Source organism: Typopeltis vanoorti, chromosome 8 (assembly GCF_054136105.1).
Source record: "Typopeltis vanoorti isolate ZY-2024b chromosome 8, IOZ_Tvanoo_1.0, whole genome shotgun sequence".
Classification (NCBI taxonomy): domain Eukaryota; kingdom Metazoa; phylum Arthropoda; class Arachnida; order Uropygi; family Thelyphonidae; genus Typopeltis; species Typopeltis vanoorti.
The window spans coordinates 127,681,390-127,703,444 of record NC_143556.1 but is presented as its reverse complement, the minus strand read 5'-3'; the positions used below and the strand labels follow the sequence as shown (position 1 = coordinate 127,703,444).

Here is a 22,055-nt window from a genome sequence, read left to right as displayed (position 1 = left end):
TTATATATAGAGACTCTCTATGTTGTTCAGTTTTTTTAACCTTCAGTGTTTAGTGTTTTTTCTTTTATAATGTCACCTGATGAAGGCTGTTATAAGCCGAAACTAGTCATGTTTTACTATTAAATCCCCTTTTACCTAACTCTCGGTTTAAGTCATTCAACTCTTTTCACAATATATGATTCATCTAGTACACAGCAACTATTTCATTGGTTAACCAATTGTTGTATTTACCTTGTATTCTGTCTCTTTGAAATGCTTGTTTGTTTTACACACTGGTGAAGTACTGTTAATTTCAGTATAAAATATTGTGCTATTTTCATTACAGTTATTAAAGAAGTCCAATGTGTTTGTTCACTTTATGCTAATAAGACATGCTATTGAAAATAACTAAATAGGGTGGCCAGTGATTTAGAATATATAAGATTAGCAAGTTTTTATACATGCTGATTAATCTAACATGCACACACACACACACACACACACACACACACACACACACACACACACACACACACACACACACACACACACACACACAGAGAAGGACAATTAGACTTAAATGTGCCTATGGTTCCACACAATTCTGCTAAGGAAGAAGTGCATGAATTTTTGGAGATGCTAGAGAAGGTGCTGACAAAGAAAAATTTAGTCCTTGTTAAAGATGTAAAAAGCAGAGTAGGAAATGAGTACTAGACAAATATAAATGCTTTGAGAAAATCTGAAGAAAATGGCAAAGTTAATAATAATGGTAAGTACTTGCTGGATTGCTGTTCAGGACACAGGCCAGTCATTCACTAACACCACACTCCAGCATAAAGATGTGCACAAATTCAAAAAGAGAGAATACATAAGAAATAAGGAATCTCACTGACTGTGCTATCACAGATTATAACATTTTCAGATTTGTTTGAGATGAAAGAGCATACAGGTGATTTAAAATAGGAAGTGATCAACATTTAGTTTTTTTGAGCAGGATAAAAATGGATATTATATTCTTTCCTTTAGTGTTACATGGTGATTAGCATTCATTTCAGTAAAATTATGGAGACTACAACCGTGTTAGGAATAATTCTTAACATGGTTGTAGTCTCCATAATTTCAGTGAAATGGATATTACATTGGAAGGAAAAATATGTACTTATTAAGAATAATCAAAGTTGAACAGCGTCTACTGTTCAGAGGTGAACAGTAGACCTAAATATACAAATATTATTAAAAACAAAATGAAAGATTTGAAAACAGCAACCAAATCAAACCTCGAAGACTCAGTGTCATTCTGAAGAAAATGTTAATTGATCAGCCAAAAAAATGCATGTAGTGATACATAAAGTTACAGAAATCAGAACTTCATGGCACTCAGGAAGTTAAAGAATGACTGAAACTTACTAGCAAGTAAGTCATGAAATGCCTTGAGAGGATACAGACAAAAAAAAAATTAAGAAAGCTAACCTAAGTTTAAAAGTAGAAAAACAAAAGTAATGGGAAGAATATGGTAAGAAAACAGAAAATAAATATCAGGAAGGTGGCAAAATGGTCCTTTAACTGTATGCAATTTCATTACTGTTTTCAGAATCTTTCATTTTGTCTTGAATAACATTTGTAAATTTGGGTCTACTGTTCACCTCTGAGAGCTGCTCAACTTTGATTCTTTTTAAAACTTGTTAAAGGAATGAAAGATGATAACAGTGACACAAATATGAAGATAAGGGGCAATATGCAGTAGGAATGCAATCAGGAGCGCATATCAATTACATGAGGCAGAAAAAGTCATCACATTAATGTGGTGCAACTGAAGCAGATGATAGTGACAAGAAATGCTTAAGGAGGTATAAAAATTTACAGACTACACTACATAATTCAGATAGCCTGGTCAAGAGACAAATTGCAGATTATTGGAGTATAGTTCTCATAGTACCCATCTGTAAAAAGAAATAAAACAATGTGACAATTACAGGGAGTTTCCTTACTGAGTATTACAAGGAGTTTCCTTACTGAGTATTCCAGGTAAGATTTAAGAAGCATACTTGAAAAAAAAAAAATGAAATAACAGTGAACACTTATGGATCAAAGATATGGTTCATTATAACAATAATGCAAGGTTCACTATAGTGAAATGAGTAAAAGACACCCCATTTCATGAAATCACAAGAAAGAGAACAAAAGAAATCATTACAGGAAATAACACAACCAAATTTCGATTTTAATTGTAATAAACTCTAATGGAAGGATTGGAGTTTTGTAGATCTGTAAATGACGTGACAAGGTACCAAGAGAAAAGCTGTTCAAAACACTACATTTATATGGTATAAATGCCACACTGAAACAAGTGATACATAGTCGACATTAAAGTTATAATGTCAGCAGTTAGAACTGAAGGAGGTACAAGATATACATCAAAATTGGAGATATTCACAACCCAAATCTTTACTTTTTCGAGGTGATGTGATTTTAAATAAATCCAGTAAGGTCAGCAGGATTCCTTAACTGAATAAATACTGTAACATATTTGATATGAAAATTAGCAAAAAAATATGACAACTATGAAAATAGGTAGGAACACTGAAAAACATTAGCTGTCCTGAAAGGGAAACATACAGAACAAGTAAAACATTTCAGCTATTCGGGCAGACTTTTTAGTGAAGATGGCAATTAAATATAGAAATAGACAACAAAATTAGTAAAGCTGGTATGGCATAGAGTGAAATGAATAAATTTATATAGAATAAGAAATAAATTAGCCAAAACAATAAAGCAGCTGTATACAAGACCAATTTTTAATTTATAGATCTGACAGCTGACTTAGAAAACAGGACAGTTGATCAAAGATGGGAGACCATAGATACGAGAGCTCTGAGTAAAATTAGGGGTGTGAACAGATGGCATTGATGACTGTATTATGAACAAGTGTGACAACATGAGATGATGTGTCCAAGTTCAGCAGAATGATTATGTTCAACAGAATGGGAGAGAAAAGGTTATAAAAACACATGTTTAATGTCCAGATGCCAGGAAAAAGACCAAGAACTAGGTAGGCTGATACAGCAGGAAGTGACTTAGAAGATTGAACTATAAAATCTGAAAATATTGAAATTCTGATAGATAAGAGACTAATTTGGAAGAAAACTAACAGAAAGTTGGTCATAATATAAACTATTATAATATCATGTACATGCCTTGAAAGTATATATCAGGAATTTGATTATAATAATGTCCAGGAATCATAGTCAAAGATAAATTGCACAGTTTGGCAGCCTGGATACTCTCTGACCAACATACAGTATACGAAAATTCATCAAAGTTCACAATCATCTTGCTTATTGAAGGACTGAAATGGGTTAAAAGTTTCATGTTTGTCCCTAGAGCAGAATCCTCTGATTATCTAACAGTTAGTCTATTCACAGCACTAATAATGGCTATATGTTTCTAGTCTTTCCTGGGTTTATTAATATAAATAAGGTTTTATCTTCCTTTTTGAAATTTTACATTATCAGTCTGCTAGAAACAGTAATTCACTCAAACCATTTACATCTAGGATTGGTATTAAATGCGAAGAAATGTTTTCTTTCCCTATATATATATATATATATTTTTTTTTTCTTTTTATTGCAAGAATAAATTCTATATTTTATCTTCCCCTCCCAAGAGATCCTCATTTAAGTTATATTGATACTGGTAATATTGTTTATTTAAATATGATATTTACATACCTCCCTAGAATTCTTTCCTACAAGAGAAAATGTGCAAAAATCATGCAGACATGAGTGATGTTTTTAGTATACTTATTTAGAAAGGAATTTGGAAACTAGTAATAATTTTCAATCTGTTGCATTAATGGTAACATTCTGTGCATCCTGATTAGGGTTTGGAAATAAATGTATTTGTGAAAGTTTTATACTAATTAATGTGAGAATAAGCATGTACTTCTTGAATGTGAAATGATTTGGTTACCTGTTGTCTTAGGATGGTTAACTCTTCTCTTTCCTTTTTATCAGGAGCATTACTTCTAAATCGCTGAAACCTTTCAAATGCTTGCTTCTCACGTCTGTTAATGAGAAAGTCAATGTTAAAATTGAGAAACAATAGTAACGAAGATGAATATTAGTTATTTTTATAACTAAATATAACAGTTATCTTCTAAACTCTTATACAGCAGCAATTTTCAACTGAAAATAACGAGCGAGAGAGAGAATACACACTAATGTCTGACTGATGAAGAAAAATGTTCTGTAATGATATAGTTATTTTTCTTTATCATAAAATACACTCCAATCCAGTAACTCTAAATGAAATTGATGCCGCCTTCAAACTAACTAAAACAGGTAAAGCTGCTGGTGTATGGCATCTTTCCAGATTTTCTTACTCATCTTGGCCTAAGAGCAAAAACCTGGCTAATTTCTTCTCCTCAATAATAAATGATGAATGACTCCCAAACCTTTAGCATGAATTTAACTTAACAAACCCAATAAGTCAACTAATGACCCAACAACTACTGCCATATAGCTTTGCTCTGCATTCTTTACAAACTTTTGGAAAGGATTATCCTCTCTAGGATTTCTCCAAAAACAGAAGCCATCTCACCCAATGAACAAGCTGAGTTCAGACCTGGGAGAAGCTGCTATGACTGGGTTCCAGCCCTCACAAAAAAAAAAAAACACAGAAGCTGGATACCAAAAGGGTTTAAAAATGGATACTGCCTTCATAGACCTAACATCAGCTTACTGAAGAAGAGTTTACTGTATAAAACAATCAAAATTATCATATGCCAAGAAACTCTAAACTACTAGAACAAATGCTCTCCAATAGGAAAATAACGGTTCATTTGAATTCACAAAAAAAAAAAAAAAAAAGGCAGAACATTTATCCTACAGGATTGGTTGCAACGAGGATCTGTTCCTGCCCTGTATACAAGTGAAATCACTCAACAGTCAGTCAAAACGTTTATCTATGCTGATGACATAGCAATCGCCACTCAAGACTATACCTTCCAAGGCCTTGAGGAAACACTGAGTAAAGATCTGAGCTCACTGCAAACCTACTTTGAAAGCTGGAAACTATTCCCTAACACCTAGCAACAATGTTATGCTTTCCATCTAAATGACCATGAGAGATCTAATAATAAGCTTCTGCAGCAAAACTCTGATTGCAACCTAACATACTGACAATATTTGGAAACAACTGAGTTAAAGATATTTGCCAGGAACAACAACATAAACTCAGAGGCACAACTTTGGGTTGTAACACCTCAACACCTAGAACAGGAAGGAATGTATCTGCACTGTGCAGACACATTCCATTGCTAGACGGCTCAGGAACTTGCATTTACTCAGACTGATAAACTGAACTGTCAATCTACATATAGCAGGGATGGCCACAAAATGGCCCGTGAGCAACATGTGGTTCGCGTCCACGCGTCACTAGGCTCTTCATGATCTAACAGGAGAAAATAAACAAAAAGAGGAACAAAGTAAAAAAAAAGAGAGGAGAGAGAGAAAAACAGGATTAATAAAAATTACTGCAATAAAAAAGTTTAATTTGAAACACATTAAATGAAGTTTACTATGAACAATTAGAATCATTTTTAAGTTGAAACGATAATTTTAGTTACTTCTTTAATAGCAGAGGCCTTCCTTGTATCCATTTTCTTAGTAAGCTCCTTAAAATTAGGTGCATAATTATTTTTAATTATGCATCTAAAAAATTAGCAGTTCTTACAAGCTTGTTACACCTTGCCATGCGCAAGCTCACTCCTGTACCATAGCATCAGTCAAAGGTTGCAGCTCTTCTAAGTCTTACTGGAATTATTTTGGCTCCAAAAGGATGTGTGGTTGGCCATCGCTGATATACAGTTTTGTTCATTAATTTATTGTATTTTTATTCATACGTTAAATAAATAAATGTTCCAATTCAATACTATCATAAGCACAAATATCATCATATCTTGTACTGAATATAATCTAATAGCTTTTGATTTAGTAAATTCCATGTTAAAAAATTGTTGGAATTCCAATGAGGTTGAAAGAGCATTTAAACAGCTTAACAGTAATAAGGCCCAAAGTGCTGATGGAATCCCAGCAAAGTTAATTAAGACTATAGGGGATGGAGGGGTAAGAGTGATTCATACATTGATTACAAGGAAGGATATAGAAGACAGAATTATGGTTTAGAGACTGGAAGAAGTCAGATTTCATACCACTACATAAGAAGGAAGATATGAAGAGCTATTGAACTATTAGTTTAATATCTCATGCAAGCAAGATTTTATTAATAATAATTCTAAATAGTATTGAAGCCAAAGTTGAGAATGATGCCTGAGGAAATAACAGGTTTTAAGGAAGATAAGGGTTCCAGAGATGAGATCTTTTTGCTTAGACAGCTCATAGAAAAGTATAAAGAATTTAAACTCCCTATGGTAATATGTTTCATAGACTACTCTAAATCTTTTGATTGTTCAGCATGTGAAACTGTGGGAAGTAATGAAATTGAGGTCTCAAAAAACTTCCATCAACTATCGCTAATCCAGAGAATTTAAATAATAAGATGTTGACACCTTTTGGCAACTGGTATATGGTGATATGACTTCTGCATTACTTCCACCTTAGTATCACCACCTCTGGGTCTGGCTCCCACTGATGAGACCTCAATAAAGGTCAAAACCAGTCTGGGTAGTGGTCCTTCCCTTAATGCATAGCATTATACATGTCTGCAAGGAAATGTACTTTGCAATATGGGAGATAATAAGCAAGTGATCAGCATGTGAAATTTCACCTTTACCACAAGTTGCCCCAGTCCTGAAGATACTTCAGGTGCAAACTTTGTTTGCTTACACTTAGATAAAAGATTAAACCAAATATATGATTGGCAGCATAGCCAAGTGAAAAAACTTCCATAATCTGTATTTTGCTTTTGATAGCGCCCCCCACCAACACTATCACACGTTTCTTTGCCTATTATAAAACTATTTTAAATTTTTAGTGGAACCTGTGGCATAGTAATTAAATAATAAAGTAACATGTAAAAACCACAGTGAAATCTTTAATTAGTAAAAAGACAGATATTTCATACTAAAATTAATAGTACATCTTCAGTGTCTGTAACAGTAATATGAACGGAGTACTGGCAAACATTCGGTGGATCATCTATTAAAATACAACTGTTACCACGTGCTAGGAAATAACAGAAATTAAAAATTTCATCTATTAAGATAAATGGTTTTTTTACATAAGATAAAAGTCTCCCAGATCTTTGAGAGAGACATACAGTCATTTCTATTTAAATTCGGTCGGTGTAAGATAGTTTCAGAACTTTCTTCGAATAAGCGTTCATATTTGAATCTGCATCTATGGAGGAGAACAGCTTTATCCCACTGGACACTATGAGTAGAGTCAATACTGTGCTGCGCCAGACCAGACTTCAGAGGTTTGTTATAATCAATATAATATTTATGTTCTTTTATTCTTTATTCCAAAGAACGGCCAGTTTGTCCAAAATAAGAGATATCACATTTGCAAGGTATTTGCTAAACAGCATAGAAAGTAAAAAAAAAAAATGTTGTTATAGCATATTCAAAGAAAAAAATAAGATTCTGTATAAAGAGAAGTGCAGAAAAATTATTTCATGCTCTTCAGCTTTCTTCCTTTTTTTTTTTTTTTTTAAGGACAGAAAAAAAAAATTAACCTTCATGACATAAAGATGACTTTTTAAGTATGGACAATAACAGGTAATCTATCTGTAAAACTTTAACCGATTGCTATTCCCTGGAGAACTGAATACTGTGATTCAGAACGAAAACAAGGTGGTGTTTGTAATAAGAAAATTGCAACATATTAATATGGATTTAGATAAGAGAATAATTATTTTATTTCTCAACAGGTAAAGCAAAGTTATAGATTTCAGATAACCAATGTGAAATATCCACAAAGAAAAGTAAGAAATATGGAATTAGAAGAAAGTAGATATTTATAATTCAGTTATTGTGAGAAGCAATGGAAGTAGGAGGGGAGGGATTGTGATTGAAATACAGTGGTATCTCGCTAATCCAAACTGAAGTTTGAAAGAAAAAAAGTTTTATTTATTATGTATTATTATTTTGTGCTTAAGGGTCAAAAGCTGAAGGTGCTTAAGGGGGTGCTTAAGGGTCAAAGCTGTATAACTGAGAGGAGACCTCCACATAGCCTTTAAAGGAATTTAGAGAACTGACCAGGGCTTCTGACCTAATGTCCAATCCTCACCTTCTCGTGGTGCACCATGTTAGGTATATACTTGGATACTGAACGGACGAGGATGGGCTGGCAATTTGGGATTTAGCCGGCCAAATTGTATTCTTATTGGTTAAACCAAAATATAGAATGATGGTACAACATGACAAAATTTCATGCCGGCTGGGACGTCGCCCGGTTAAACAAGGCCCCCGTTGTTTTCGCCAGGTAACCAGGGCAAACAGCGAAAAGTCAGCTACTGGAACAAATCTGAAAATAAACCCCAACTCAACATCACCAGAGTTAAAGATCGATACTATCAATGTAAGAAGCCTGAATGGCAAAGAAATGGAGCTAGCTGAGGAATTAGATAAGTACCAGATCGACATAATAGGGGTGACTGAAACAAAAAAGACCAAAACTGGTGAGATCTCTCTGAGCAATAAATACAAAATGTTATATTCAGGCAATGACAATCAAGGAAAAGAAGGAGTAGCCATAGTATTCAACACAAAATACGAGGCTAATCTTCTTGAATGGCAGTCAGTCTCAAGTAGAGTAATGTGGGCAAATATGAGAATGGGGAACTGGACAATGTGCCTATGGTCCCACAGAAGGTTCTACTAAGGTAGAAGTGGAGGAATTTTTTGAGGCTTTAGAAAAAGCAACTGACACAATGAAAAATTGGTCCTTGTTGGAGATCTAAATAGCAGAGTAGGAAATGATTGTGAGATATACAAAAATATTTTGGGAAAATTTGGAGAAAAGAGCAAAGCTAATAATAATGGCAAATATCTGTTGGATTTCTGCTCAGGACATGGACTGGTTATTACTAACACCATGTTCCAACATAAAAATGTGCACAAATTCACATGGAGAGAAGAGGCAAGGAATAAGAAAAGTCTCACTGACTATGTTATTGTTAATAGTGATGTTTTCTCCCTGGTGCAGGACACCAGAGTGTACAGAGGATTTGAAATTGGAAGTGATCACTATTTAGTCTTGAGCAGGATAAAATTGAATTTCATATTGAAAAGAATAACATGTAAGAAAGTTTTAAAGCGAATAAAAGTTGAGCAGCTCTCAGATGTGAGCTGTAGACTAAAATACACAAAGATTATTGAAAGAAAAATGAAAGAGTTTGAGAACAGGAATCAAACCGTGGAGATTCAGTGGCAAACTCTGAAGAAAACATTGATTGATTCTGCCAAACAGGCATGTGGTGAGGTTGTCTGCAAGGATAAAAAAATCAGAACTCCCTGGTGGACACAGGAGGTTAAAGAGGCAGTGAAGGAAAAGAAGAAAGCATACCAAAAGTTCCTGTCAAATAAGTCAGCTTGTGCTCTTAGAGAATATAGAGACAAATGCAAGAATGCTAAACACTGTGTAAAACTAGCTAAACAAAAGTCATGGGAGGACTTTGGCAAGAATATAGAAAATAAATATCAAGAAGGTGGCAAAATATTCTGGAGGTTGTTGAAGAAGCTTAAGAATGGAGGAAAGAGTGCTATAAAAGGAATTAGAGATGATAAAGGTGACATGAAAATGGGAGAAAAAGATATCCTTGAAGTATGGAGTAATTACTTTGAAAAACTGCTAAATGAAACAAGCAGTGATGACAGCACAGTGGTAAAAAACACTGACCAGACATACAGTCAGGAATACATATCCATACTTGAAGTAGAAAAAGCCATCAAAGGCTTGAAATGTGGAAAGGCAGCAGGAGTAGATGATATTTGACCAGAAATGCTGAAGTATGGTGGTATAAGAGTCTTACAGTGGCTGCACTGCATAGTTCAGAAAGCCTGGACAGAGGGACGAATTCCCGATGATTGGAGTAGAGCTCTCATAGTACCCATATATAAAAAGGGAAATAAAACTGAATGTGAGAATTACAGAGGTATTTCCCTACTGAGTGTTCCTGGCAAGATCTATGCAAGTATACTTGAGAAATGGTTGAGAAGAATTGTGGAAGAAAAGCTTGGTGAAGAACAAGCTGGATTCAGGCCAAATAGAGGCTGTCAGGATCAGATCTTCACTTTACGACAAATAGTCGAGAAAGCATGGGAATATAACAAAGATCTGTATTTGAGTTTTGTCAATCTGGAAAAGGCATATGACAAGGTGCCAAGAGAGAAGCTATTCAATACGCTGCAGTTATATGGTGTCAATGGGACATTATATCAAGCAATACTTAGTCTTTATTTGAGTTGTAAGTCAGCAGTTAGAATTGAAGGAAGTACAGGAAGATGGTTTAATGTTAAATCTGGTGTGAGACAAGGATGTACATTATCTCCTCTGTTATTCATTATCTATATGGATCACATTATGAAGGAAAGTGGTATTAAACATGATATCAAAATTGGAGATGTTAATGTCAGCTCTTTGCTTTATGCGGATGATGTCATACTTCTAAATAAATCCGCTACAAGTCTGCAAGATTCTCTGACTAAATTGAATAGCTCTTGTAATATATATGGTATGAAGGTCAGCAATAAAAAGACAAAGACAATGAAAATAAGCAGAATCATTGAAAATGTTAACTGTGTTGTGAATGGAGAACCTGTGGAACAAGTAAAACATTTCAGCTATTTAGGCACAATTTTTACTGAAGATGGTAAATTAAATATAGAAATAGACAACAGAATCAGCAAAGCTGGCATGATGGGAAGTCAATTGAATAAATTCATATGGAATAAGAGAGAAATTAGTCGGAACACTAAATTAGCTGTATACAAGACAGTGTTCAAACCAGTTTTAACTTATGGATCTGAGAGCTGGGTCAGAAGTAAAACACTTGACCAAAGACTAGATACTTCAGATATGAGAGTCCTGAGAAAGATGGCATCAATGGCAGTATCATATTAAAAACGAGGATATTAGGAAAGAACTTGACATTGTCAGCATCCAGGAATGCGTTAGAAGAGCTAATCTCAGGTGGTATGGTCACTTAAACAGAATGGGCGAGGAAAGATTAGCAAAACAAGTGTTCTCTGCCAGGTTGGCAGGAAAACGACTGAGAGGAAGACCAAGATATAGGTGGATTGATACGGTACAAAGTGCTTTAGACGATAGAAATATAAGATCTGATAATATTGGAGTGTTGACAAGTAACAGACTGATTTGGAGGAAAATTGTAGATAGGAAATTAATAATAATGTAATTTTTTTCATGTAGTACTATCATATCCTGTACACCCCTTGAGGGTACATGGCAAGAATTTGATGATGATGATGATGATATTATTTTGTGTACTATTATTTTTATTTAATAATTATTATTTTAACTATTATTATTACGGTACAGTATTTTTTTCATACTGTCGATTGTATGGTTATATTATTTGTATAGAACGGGCTAAGCAGAATGATACACCATTCCACAAAATTTTAATTGCTAATGCAGCTCCAAGAAGAAGCATTCGAAAAAAGTTTAGCTTCCAAGAAGCAAAATAAAATCACTGACTTTTTTAAAAAGAAATAAAAAACTTTTTTTACATATGTACTGAACTATTCAATTTTATTAAATCAGAATCTTCAACAATACAGGTATAAACTAAATTTTTTACTAAAATAAACTTGTGTAATGTATTATTTTTTAAGTTTTACATTACAGCAGAGTAGCTTTTTTTCCATCAGTTACTTCATTTATTTACAGAATTAAATTGATGTACCATTAGAATCTGATTATTTTTGTCTTAAACGCTAGTTATTGTTGTCTCCTGGGGGAAAATTTGCTAATCTGAAGGAGCACAGTTTTTATTAGTCCAGATTAGCAAGATACCACTGTACTTCAAAATGAACATAAAATTTAAATTAATGTTTCAGATAATTTCAACGTATATTTTACAATAGTTAAGAAACAGTTATTATTAGTGAAATGAGCACACTACAAATAATAACAACAACATTAATAATAATGTTTCGTTTTCAACTGCAAGTTCATTTGAAATACTACTAAATATAAATTTTTGATGAGTGTTGCCCGGTTAAACAAGGCCCCCATTATTTTTGCCAGGGAACCAGGGTGAACAGCGAAAAATCAGTTACTGGAACAATTCTGAAAACACACCCCAACTCAACATCACCAGTGTTAAAGATTGGTACTATCAACATAAGAAAACTGAATGGCAAAGAAATGGAGCTAGCAGAGGATTTAGATAAGTACCAGATCGACATAATAGGGGTGACTGAAACAAAAAAGACAAAAACCGATGAGATCTTTCTGAGCAATAAATACAAAATGTTATATTCAGGCAATGACAATCAAGGAAAAGAAGGAGTAGCCATAGTATTCAACACAAAATACGAGGCTAATCTTCTTGAATGGCAGGCAGTGTCAAGTAGAGTGATTTGGGAAAATATCAGAATGGGGAACTGGACAATGAGACTTATTTGTGTCTATGGTCACACAGAAGGTTCTACTAAGGTAGAAGTGCAGGAATATTTTGAAGCTCTAGAGAAAGCTACTGACACAATGAGCAAGGAAAAGTTGGTCCTTGGGGATCTAAATAGCAGAGTAGGAAGTGATTGAAATATAAATTGAAAAGAGCAAAGCTAATAATAATGGCAGATACCTGTTGGATTTTTACCCAGGACATGAACTGGTTATTACTAACACCATGTTCCAACATAAAAATGTGCACAAATTCACATGGAGAGAAGAGGCAAGGAATAAGAAAAGTCTCATTGACTATGTTATTGTTGATAGTTATGTTTTCTCCCTGGTGCAGGACACCAGAGTGTACAGAGGATTTGAAATTGGAAGTGATCACTATTAGTCTTGAGCAGGATAAAATTGAATTTCATATCGAAAAGAATGACATGTAAGAAAGTTTTAAAGTTGAGCAGCTCTCAGATGTGAACTGTAGACTAAAATATGCAAACATTCTTCAAGAAAAAAATGAAAGAGTTTGAGAACAGGAACCAAACCTTAGAGATTCATTGGCAAGTCCTGAAGAAAACACTGATTGATTCAGCCAGAGAGGCATGTGGTGAGGTTGTCTGCAAGGATAGAAAAATCAGAACTCCCTGGTGGACACAGGAAGTTAAAGAGGCAGTGAAGGAAAAGAAGAAAGCATATCAAAAGTTCCTGGCAAATAAGTCAGCTTGTGCTCTTAGAGAATACAGAGACAAATGTAAGAAAGCTAAACAGTGTGTAAAACTAGCTAAACAAAAGTCATGGGAGAATTTTGGCAAGAACATAGAAAATACATATCAAGAAGTGGCAAAATATTCTGGAGATTGTTGAAGAAGCTTAGGAATGGAGAAAAGAGTGCTGTAAAAGGAGTTAGAGATGATAAAGGTGACATGAAAACGAGAGAAAAAAAGATATCCTTGAAGTATGGAGTAATTACTTTGAAAATTTAATGATATAATCACGTAATCACAAGAAAGATATTTATTTAACCAAATATTTCGGTCTGGAAATAGCAGACCATCTTCAGTGGTATTACAAGAACATTTTGAAAAATACAAGCTAGAATACTAACAATAGATCGTTAAAATTAGAACACGGCGCGTGTGTTCTAATTTTAACGATCTATTGTTAGTATTCTAGCTTGTATTTTTCAAAATGTTCTTGTAATACCACTGAAGATGGTCTGCTATTTCCAGACCGAAATATTTGGTTAAATAAATATCTTTCTTGTGATTACGTGATTATATCACTGAGTCATATGTCACAAGTATCCTTGAAACAACAAATACTTTGACAATTTGCTAAATGAAACAAGCAGTGATGACAAATAAGTGATAAAAAACACTGACCAGGCATGCAGTCAGGCATATATATCCATACTTGAAGTAGAAAAATCCATCAAAGGCTTGAAATGTGGAAAGGCAGCAGTAGTAGATGATATTCGACCAGAAATGCTGAAATATTACAGTGGCTGCACTGCATAGTTCAGAATGCCTGGACAGAGGTATGAATTCCAGACGATTGGAGTAGAGCTCTCATAGTACTAATAGTATTTCTCATAGAAATAAAACTGAATGTGAGAATTACAGAGGTATATCCCTACTGAGTGTTCCTAGTAAGATATATGCAAGTATACTTGAGAAACGGTTGAGAAGAATTGTGGAAGAAAAGCTTGGTGAAGAACAAGCTGGATTCAGGCTAAAATAGAGGCTGTCAGGATCAGATCTTCACTTTACGACAAATAGTTGAGAAAGCATGGGAATATAACAAAGATCTGTATTTAAATGTTGTTGATTTGGAAAAGGCATATGACAAGGTGACAAGAGAGCAGCTATTCAATACGCTACAGTTATATGGTGTCAATGGGGCATTATATCAAGCAATACTTAGTCTTTATTTGAGTTGTAAGTCAGCAGTTAGAATTGAAAGAAGTACAGGAAGATGGTTTAATGTTAAATCTGGTGTGAGACAAGGATGTACATTATCCCCTCTGTTATTCATTATCTATATGGATCACATTATGAAGGAAAGTAATAAACATGATATCAAAATTGGAGATGTTAATGTCACCTCTTTGCTTTATGCGGATGATGTTATACTTCTAAATAAATCCGCTACAAGTCTGCAAGATTCTCTGACTAAATTGAATAACTGTTGTAATAGATATGGTATGAAGGTCAGCAATACAAAGACAATGAAAATAGGCAGAATCACTGAAAATGTCAACTGTGTTGGTGAATGGAGAACCTGTGGAACAAGTAAAACATTTCAGCTACTTAGGCATGATTTTTTGTGAAGATGGTAAATTAAATATGGAAATAGACAACAGAATCAACAAAGCTGGTATAGTAAGAAGTCAATTGAATAAATTCATATGGAATAAGAGAGAAATTAGTCAGAACACTAAATTAGCTACAAGACAGTGTTCAAACCAGTTTTAACTTATGGATCTGAGAGCTGGGTCTGTAGTAAAACACTTGACCAAAGACTAGAGAGTCCTGAGAAAGATTATAGACGTGAACAGATGGCATCAATGGCAATATCATGTTAAAAACGATTATATTAGGAAAGAACTTGACATTGTAAGCATCCAGAAATGCATTAGCAGAGCTAATCTCAGGTGGTATGGTCACTTAAAAAGAATGGGCGAGGAAAGATTAACAAAACAAGTGTTCTCTGCCAAGTTGGCAGGAAAACGACCCAGAGGAAGACCAAGATATAGGTGGATTGATACGGTACAAAGTGCCTTAGACGATAGAAATATAAGATCCGATAATGTTGGAGTCATGACAAGTAACAGACTGATTTGGAGGAAAATTGTAGATAGGAAGTTAGTAATGATGTAAATTTTTCATGTAGTACTATCATATCCTGTACACTACTTGAGGGTACAGGGCAGTCATTTGATGATGATGAAGTATAACAATATGACATTTCCATAAATTGGAAGCAGCAAGAAAGAAAAAAGTAATGTTCAAACCATTTTTATTTCAATAAATGTTGCTCGATACTATCTTTTTTCAGAATATGTTAAAATAATTGTTCAACAGAAGTTTTAGAAATCAGTGCAAAAATAATTTCCACAATACTTTCAGTAACACATCTTCCAGAGTAAACATATATCTTGAAAACAAATAAAGAATAACTGGAATTTTCTAATAGACAACATTCCAAGTAACACAATTGAGTCTTCTAAATCAAGATGTCATAAAGCTGATAACTCTGATAAGTCTTCTTCTTCTGCAGCTTCTCCCATTTAAGTGGTGTCACCGTTGATGATGAGTCTCCTCCACATCCTCCTGTTTTGGGCTGTCACCACATCCAAGTTCTTCATCCTCAAGTCCTCTTCTACCAGCTCCCTCCATCTCTTCTTTGGCCGCCCACGCTTCCTCCTTCCTGGCACATCCATCTGCATGGCCCTCCTTCCCACATATTCGTTCTCCCTCCTCATCACATGGCCAAACCCTCTCAACCCTGCCCCCGTATCTTCACTCCTAAGTTCATAACTTTCACTGTTCCCCTCACATAGTCATTTCTTAGACCATCCTTTCTGGTGACACTGCACATCCACCTAAGCATTCTCATCTCTGCTACTTCCATCCTGCTGATGTTATTTTTTCTCAGGGCCACAGTTTCTATAGCATACGTCATAGTTGGCCTCACTACTGTCCTATAGATTTTGCCTTTCAGATTGATCGACACCCTCTTATTGCATAACACTCCCGCCATCTACCTCCAGTTCCTCCAACCCGCTTTTATCCTGCATCCCACTTTCTTCTCAGTTCCTCCATCTTCTCCCACTGTTGAACCTAAGTATCTAAAGTCCCTCACCTTCCTGAAGACATTTCCTTCCAGTTCCAGATCTGTCTCCTGGCTGCCGCCCACTGTGCAACACATATACCCTGTCTTACTTCTGCTCCGTCCCATACCTCTCTCTTCCAGTACTTTTCTCCATCTTTCCAGTTTAGTTCCCGCTTCTTCTCTTGAATCTGCACACAGCAAGATGTCATCTGCATACAACATTGTCCAATGCGCACCTTCTCTCACCTCCTTCGTCACTACCTCCATCACAATAATAAACAGAAACGGACTTAATGCTGACCCTTGATGCAAGCCAACTGTTACTTGAAAACTTTCTGTCTGTCCTAGACAGATCCGAACACTTGTCTTCACATTTCTGTATATCTCCCACACCAACCTAACATATTTCTCTGGAACCTTCTCCCTCAGACACCTCCAGACTTCCAGCCTTGGCACTCTATCGTATGCTTTCTCCAGATCAATAAATGCCAGATGTAGCTCCCGTTTTTTCTCTCGATACTTTTCCATCTGCCGTAACCTAAAGATAGCATCTGTTGTTGGTCTACCAGGCATAAACCAAATTGTTCCTTTGCAATCTCCACCTCCTTCCTCAATCTTCCATCAAGAACCCTTTCTAGGATTTTCATTGTGTGGGACATCAACTTTATTCCTCTGTAATTTTTACAGTCTTGTGCATCCCCTTTACCCTTGTAGATGGGGACAAGAGTACTCTCCCTCCATTCCTCGGGTACATTTTCCTGTTGGCAAACTTTCATTAACAGGTCCCATAGCAGGTCAATTCCCTCTTCCCCCAGTGTCTTCCATGCCTCCACTGGAATCCTGTCGGGGGTCCACCGATTTTCCATTCCTCATCCTCTTCATGGCCTCTGTCACTTCCACTCTACTGATGTTCTGCACCATCCCCTCAGAAGGCTGCCTCTGTGAGTCTTGCATTTCCCTCATTCAAAAGTCTCTCAAAGTATATTCTCCATCTGTTTCTTATGTCCACATCCCTCCATAATACTCTTCGTTCAGCGTTTTTGATCTGCCTCACATGTAAGATGTCCTTTGCTGCTTTATTTCTATATTTCGCTAGTTGGTAAATTTTTCTCTGTCCTTCCTTTGTTTCTTATTGATCATACAGATCTTGATATGCCATGGCCTGCACCTGTCCACAACTTTCTTGGCTTCTTGCTTTCGCTCTCTGTACACCTCTCTGTCCTCTTCCACTCTTGACTCATCCCACTTCTGCTTTGCCTTCCTCTTAGCTGTCACTGCCACTTGTACATTATTATTCCACCACCAACCCTCCTTCTGCTCTCTAATCTTTCCAGATGTCTCACCAAGCACCTCGATTGCATAGCTCGGGATTACTTTTGAATTATGTTTCCACCAATCTTGTACACTTTCCAGTCCATCCGAAATCCTCTCTAACACCCTCTCCCTAAAACGATTCCTCACACTCTCTTCTTTTAAGCGAAGCCACTTAATTGTCTTCATCCCATGGCTTACAGAGGTTCTTATCTTCGATCTAATTTTAAAGTCTGCACACAGCAGTCGGTGTTGCTGTGCCACTTGATCTGATGGAATTACTTTACAATTTGTCACAACCTTAAGATGTTTTCTTCTAGTCAAAATGTAGTCAATTTGTGAACTGTTGTTACCACTCCTAAATGTTATTAAATGTTCTCCCTCTTGTAGAAAAACGAGTTCACAATTGCCAGATCAAACGCTACTGCAAAGTCCACAACCCTCTCTCCTTCCTGGTTCATCATTTCCACTCTGTGGCCACCATGCACCCTTTCACAGTCTCTATTCTGTCTCCCTATGTGTCCATTCAAGTCTCCTCCAACAATCACCATCTCGTTTTCTTCCAGTTCCCTCATTTCTTCATCTAACACGTTCCAGAACTCATCTTTTTCCTCTGCTGTACAGCCAACTTGCGGGGCATATACACATAATACGACCACCAGCCCTTCTCCAAGACCCAATTTCATTCGCATGATCCAGTCGTTCCTTCTACCTACTTCCAGTACTTCGCCCTTCATTCTGCCACACACACACAATTCCTATCATTTCTTTCCTCGTTATTCGCTCCAGAGTAGAACAATTTATATCCATCTCCCAGTTCCTTTGCCTTTCCCCCCTTCCACCTTGTCTCCTACACACATAAAATGTCCAACTTCCTCTTCCTCATCATGTCTACCACTTCTCTTCCCCTTCCAGTCATGCTTCCAACATTCAGTGTTCCCACTCACAACATCCTCTCCACCAGCTGGGCTCGCTTCTTTAACCACACCCGCCCTTGATGCGGTAGCCCTCGTCCACTTCTCGCAGCTGTAGGGTGATGTGGCTGCGTGTCGCTTAAGGGGTACGCCCTAGCCCTTTATTTTCTCTTTGACTCATATCATAACTAGAGCTGGCAGTGAAGTTTTACGACCAGATGCCCTCCCTGACATTAACCCTCGCCATTTATCCGGGCTTGGGACCGGCACCTATTGAGGTTAGCTTGCCTCCTTTGGTGGCTGCATAAAACGAAATGACTTAGCAAGATAGGAAAGATTCACCCCTAGCCCTCGAATACTCTAATAGCATCAGGGGAAAGGAGTGAGGAGAGGAGAATGAAGGGGAGGGACCAGTCTACAGAATAATATAAGAGATGTATATTACATGAAGTAAGGCATGGTCCAACATCTGGTACCTCGGGTTTGCCACGCCCGTACTCACTAAAGTGAGCCCTTGAGGTAACTGATAACTCTGCTACTGTTAAGTTAATGTCATTCTTGTAATTATTTCAGATGTTCAGTTGACAAAAGTAGCAAGAAAATAATCATATGCACTTTGATTTCAAGAAAGAAAGAACATTGCAAATTTACTCAATTAAAAAAACAAACAAACCATATTTTCTTCTTTTTATTCTTGCTACAAGAAAATACCAGATAATAGCAAGAATTTCAAATGTGCAGTGATTTCTTCTTTTTCAAAGAAGAAATCACTGCACATTTGAAAAAGACTGCTAGTTTAGATAGGCAGTTTTGAAGTAGCTATACTTTTACTACTATATTACACTAAAATGTATGAAAATGTTCCCCAAGTAATTTACATTTGTAAAAACTGTCTTGTGAAAGCTTTGAAAATAAATTATCTGAAATCTACAGGTTAAATAGTTGGTAACTTCGAAAAAAAGTTGGACAATTATGTAACCTTTTTTTTTTTTTAAAAAAAAAATTCAAATATTTCTCCCCTTAGATAACTGTATCAAATAATTTATATTTTTTTGATAATAAAAGTGAAACTGTGATTATTATAAATTAACAAATTATTTTCAAATAAGTATTGTATCAGCCTATAAAAAGAAACATCAATATTTCTGTTTAGGATATCTGCTAATCAACAATTGAAAAATGAAACTAGACATCCCTGATGTATTTGCACTACTGCTTGAGGCTCCCTAGTGTGACTTCTGGGGAGGTGTTCTCTCTTGTCTTTCCCAATAGCAGTGAGAGTAATCTAAACTTTTAGCCTTATTTCAGAAATGAAAATCAGAAGCAGTAAAAGTACAATAGTAATATTTGGAATTTTTTTAAGAAAAATGAACACAGCTTTCTTTCTTTTTGTGGCAAGCATTTAAACAGCTTTATATAGTGAAAATATCATGTTATATTTCTAAAATTTAGAATAATTTCAGCAAAAGAGCTGAATAACTGATTATAGATCGCAAAGAAATAGTTCGAAATGAGATGTACCCACTTTGACAGATACAACAGCATTATATCTTTATTTCTTTTGTGAAAATGGTAAAATAGGTGCTTGTCTAAATGTTCACTTAAGTGTTTCTTAACTGAACCATCCTAATTGAACTTTCTTCTTTTCCTCAACTGCCTCTGTAACTTTCTAAGTCTATGATGGAGTCCTCATTTTTCTGTCCTTAGAGACCTCACTGCATGCCTCTCTGGCTGATTCAATCAATGTTTTCTTCAGGGTTTGCTACTGAATCTTCAATGTTTGGTTCTTGTTTTTGAACTGTTTCATTTTTCATTCAATGATGTTTGTGTATTTGAATCTACAGTACACCTCTGAGAACTGCTCAATCTGGATTTGTTTTACAACTTTCTTGCACACTGTTCTTTTCAATATGAATTTCAATTTTATCCTGCTCAAAATCAGATAGTGATCACTTCCTATTTCAAATCCTCTGTATACTCTTGTGTTCAGGACCAGTGGGAAAACTATAATATAGTCAATGAGACTACTTATTTCTTGCATTTTCTCTCCATGCGAATTTGTGTATATTTTTATCTTGGAACATGGTATTAACAATAACTAATCCATGTTCTGAAAAGAAATCAGGCAGGCATTTACCATTATTATTAGTTTTGAGCTTTTTTCCAATTTTTCAAAAAATTTCTATATGTCTGGTAATCATTTCCTACTCTGTTGTTAGATCCCAACTGAGACCAATTTTTCCTTTTTCATTGTGCCACCAGCCTTCTCTAATGTCTCAAAAAAATTCTTTCTGATATTAGCTCACATCACTCTACTTGATATTGCTTGCCATTCTAGAAGATTCTCCTCGTATTTTATGTTGAATATTATAAACAAACAAAGTTTTCACCTGAAGTATTTTCAGGACTGGGGCAACTTGTGGTAAAGGTGGTATGACTTCACATCACTTGCCTTAGTATCCCATAATGCAAAACACATCTCCTTTCAGACATGTTTAATGCTATGCATTATTGGAAGGGTCACTACCCAGACCAGTTACGAAATTTATTGAGGTCTCGTCATTGGGAGCCAGACCCAGAGGTGATACCAAGACAATTGACATTTATTCTTTAAGGGTGAAGCAAAATGCTTTTCATATTCCCCACTATCTGTCGTGGATTACAGTGAGGGTAAAATTTACGAGCAGTTTGCTCGCCCTGAATGGGCATGGAGATTATGTATCGCTATAGGAGGCTAATATAGTTTTTGGTCTTCTATATTTGAAAATATGTCCGTTGGCTCGTATGCTGCAGCTTGTTGAACCAAATCGTTGGGATGTGTGGACATCTTTAGAAAAAATTTGGAAGCTAAGGATTGTAGATAAGAGAGAATATAGGGAATATTTGTGTCTCTGTGGAGTTGGCTGTTTCTAACATACCACGGGGCGTTCAAAATCATTCTCAAGCACTTGTTCTGCACTCGCTGTATCTTAATAATGTTAGTATTAGAGGTGTGGCTCCAGGCTGGAGAGGCATAGGTGATTATAGGACGAATCGACATCTGGTATAGCTGCAATTTGATTCTGTTGCTGAGTTTGCTATTTCTATTAATTAGCGGGTAGATCTGAGCTATGGCTTTAGATGCTTTTGCACATGCAGACTTGATATGTTGGTTGAAAGATAGCTTTTTGTCGAGAATCACACCCAGGTAATTTGTTTCTTTCTGCCAGGGAATTTTAGTATTGAATAGTAACACATCTCCTGCAGGAGACATTGGCCTTTTTGAGAAAAGAACCGCTGAGCTTTTCAGGGGGTTGACTTCCAATCTCCACTTGGAGAACCAACCCTCCAGCTGTAGAAGATTTTCTTGAAGCTTTCTGGTAACGAAGTTGGGTCTGAGAGATCTGGTTAGTATTGCCATATCGTCTGCATACAG

At 35.8% G+C, this 22,055-nt stretch overlaps 1 protein-coding gene across 2 annotated transcripts in view; it reads right to left on the bottom strand.

Moving 5' to 3' along the window:
• Sas-4 (spindle assembly abnormal 4) overlaps nt 1–22,055 on the bottom strand; it is a 527,986-nt gene that overhangs the window by 174,649 nt on the left and 331,282 nt on the right. For both annotated transcript variants that reach the window (XM_090396928.1, XM_090396929.1), the window contains one exon: nt 3,949–4,042. In XM_090396928.1, the coding sequence (XP_090253054.1) occupies nt 3,949–4,042 (94 nt within the window). The remainder of the gene's footprint in view (nt 1–3,948; nt 4,043–22,055) is intronic.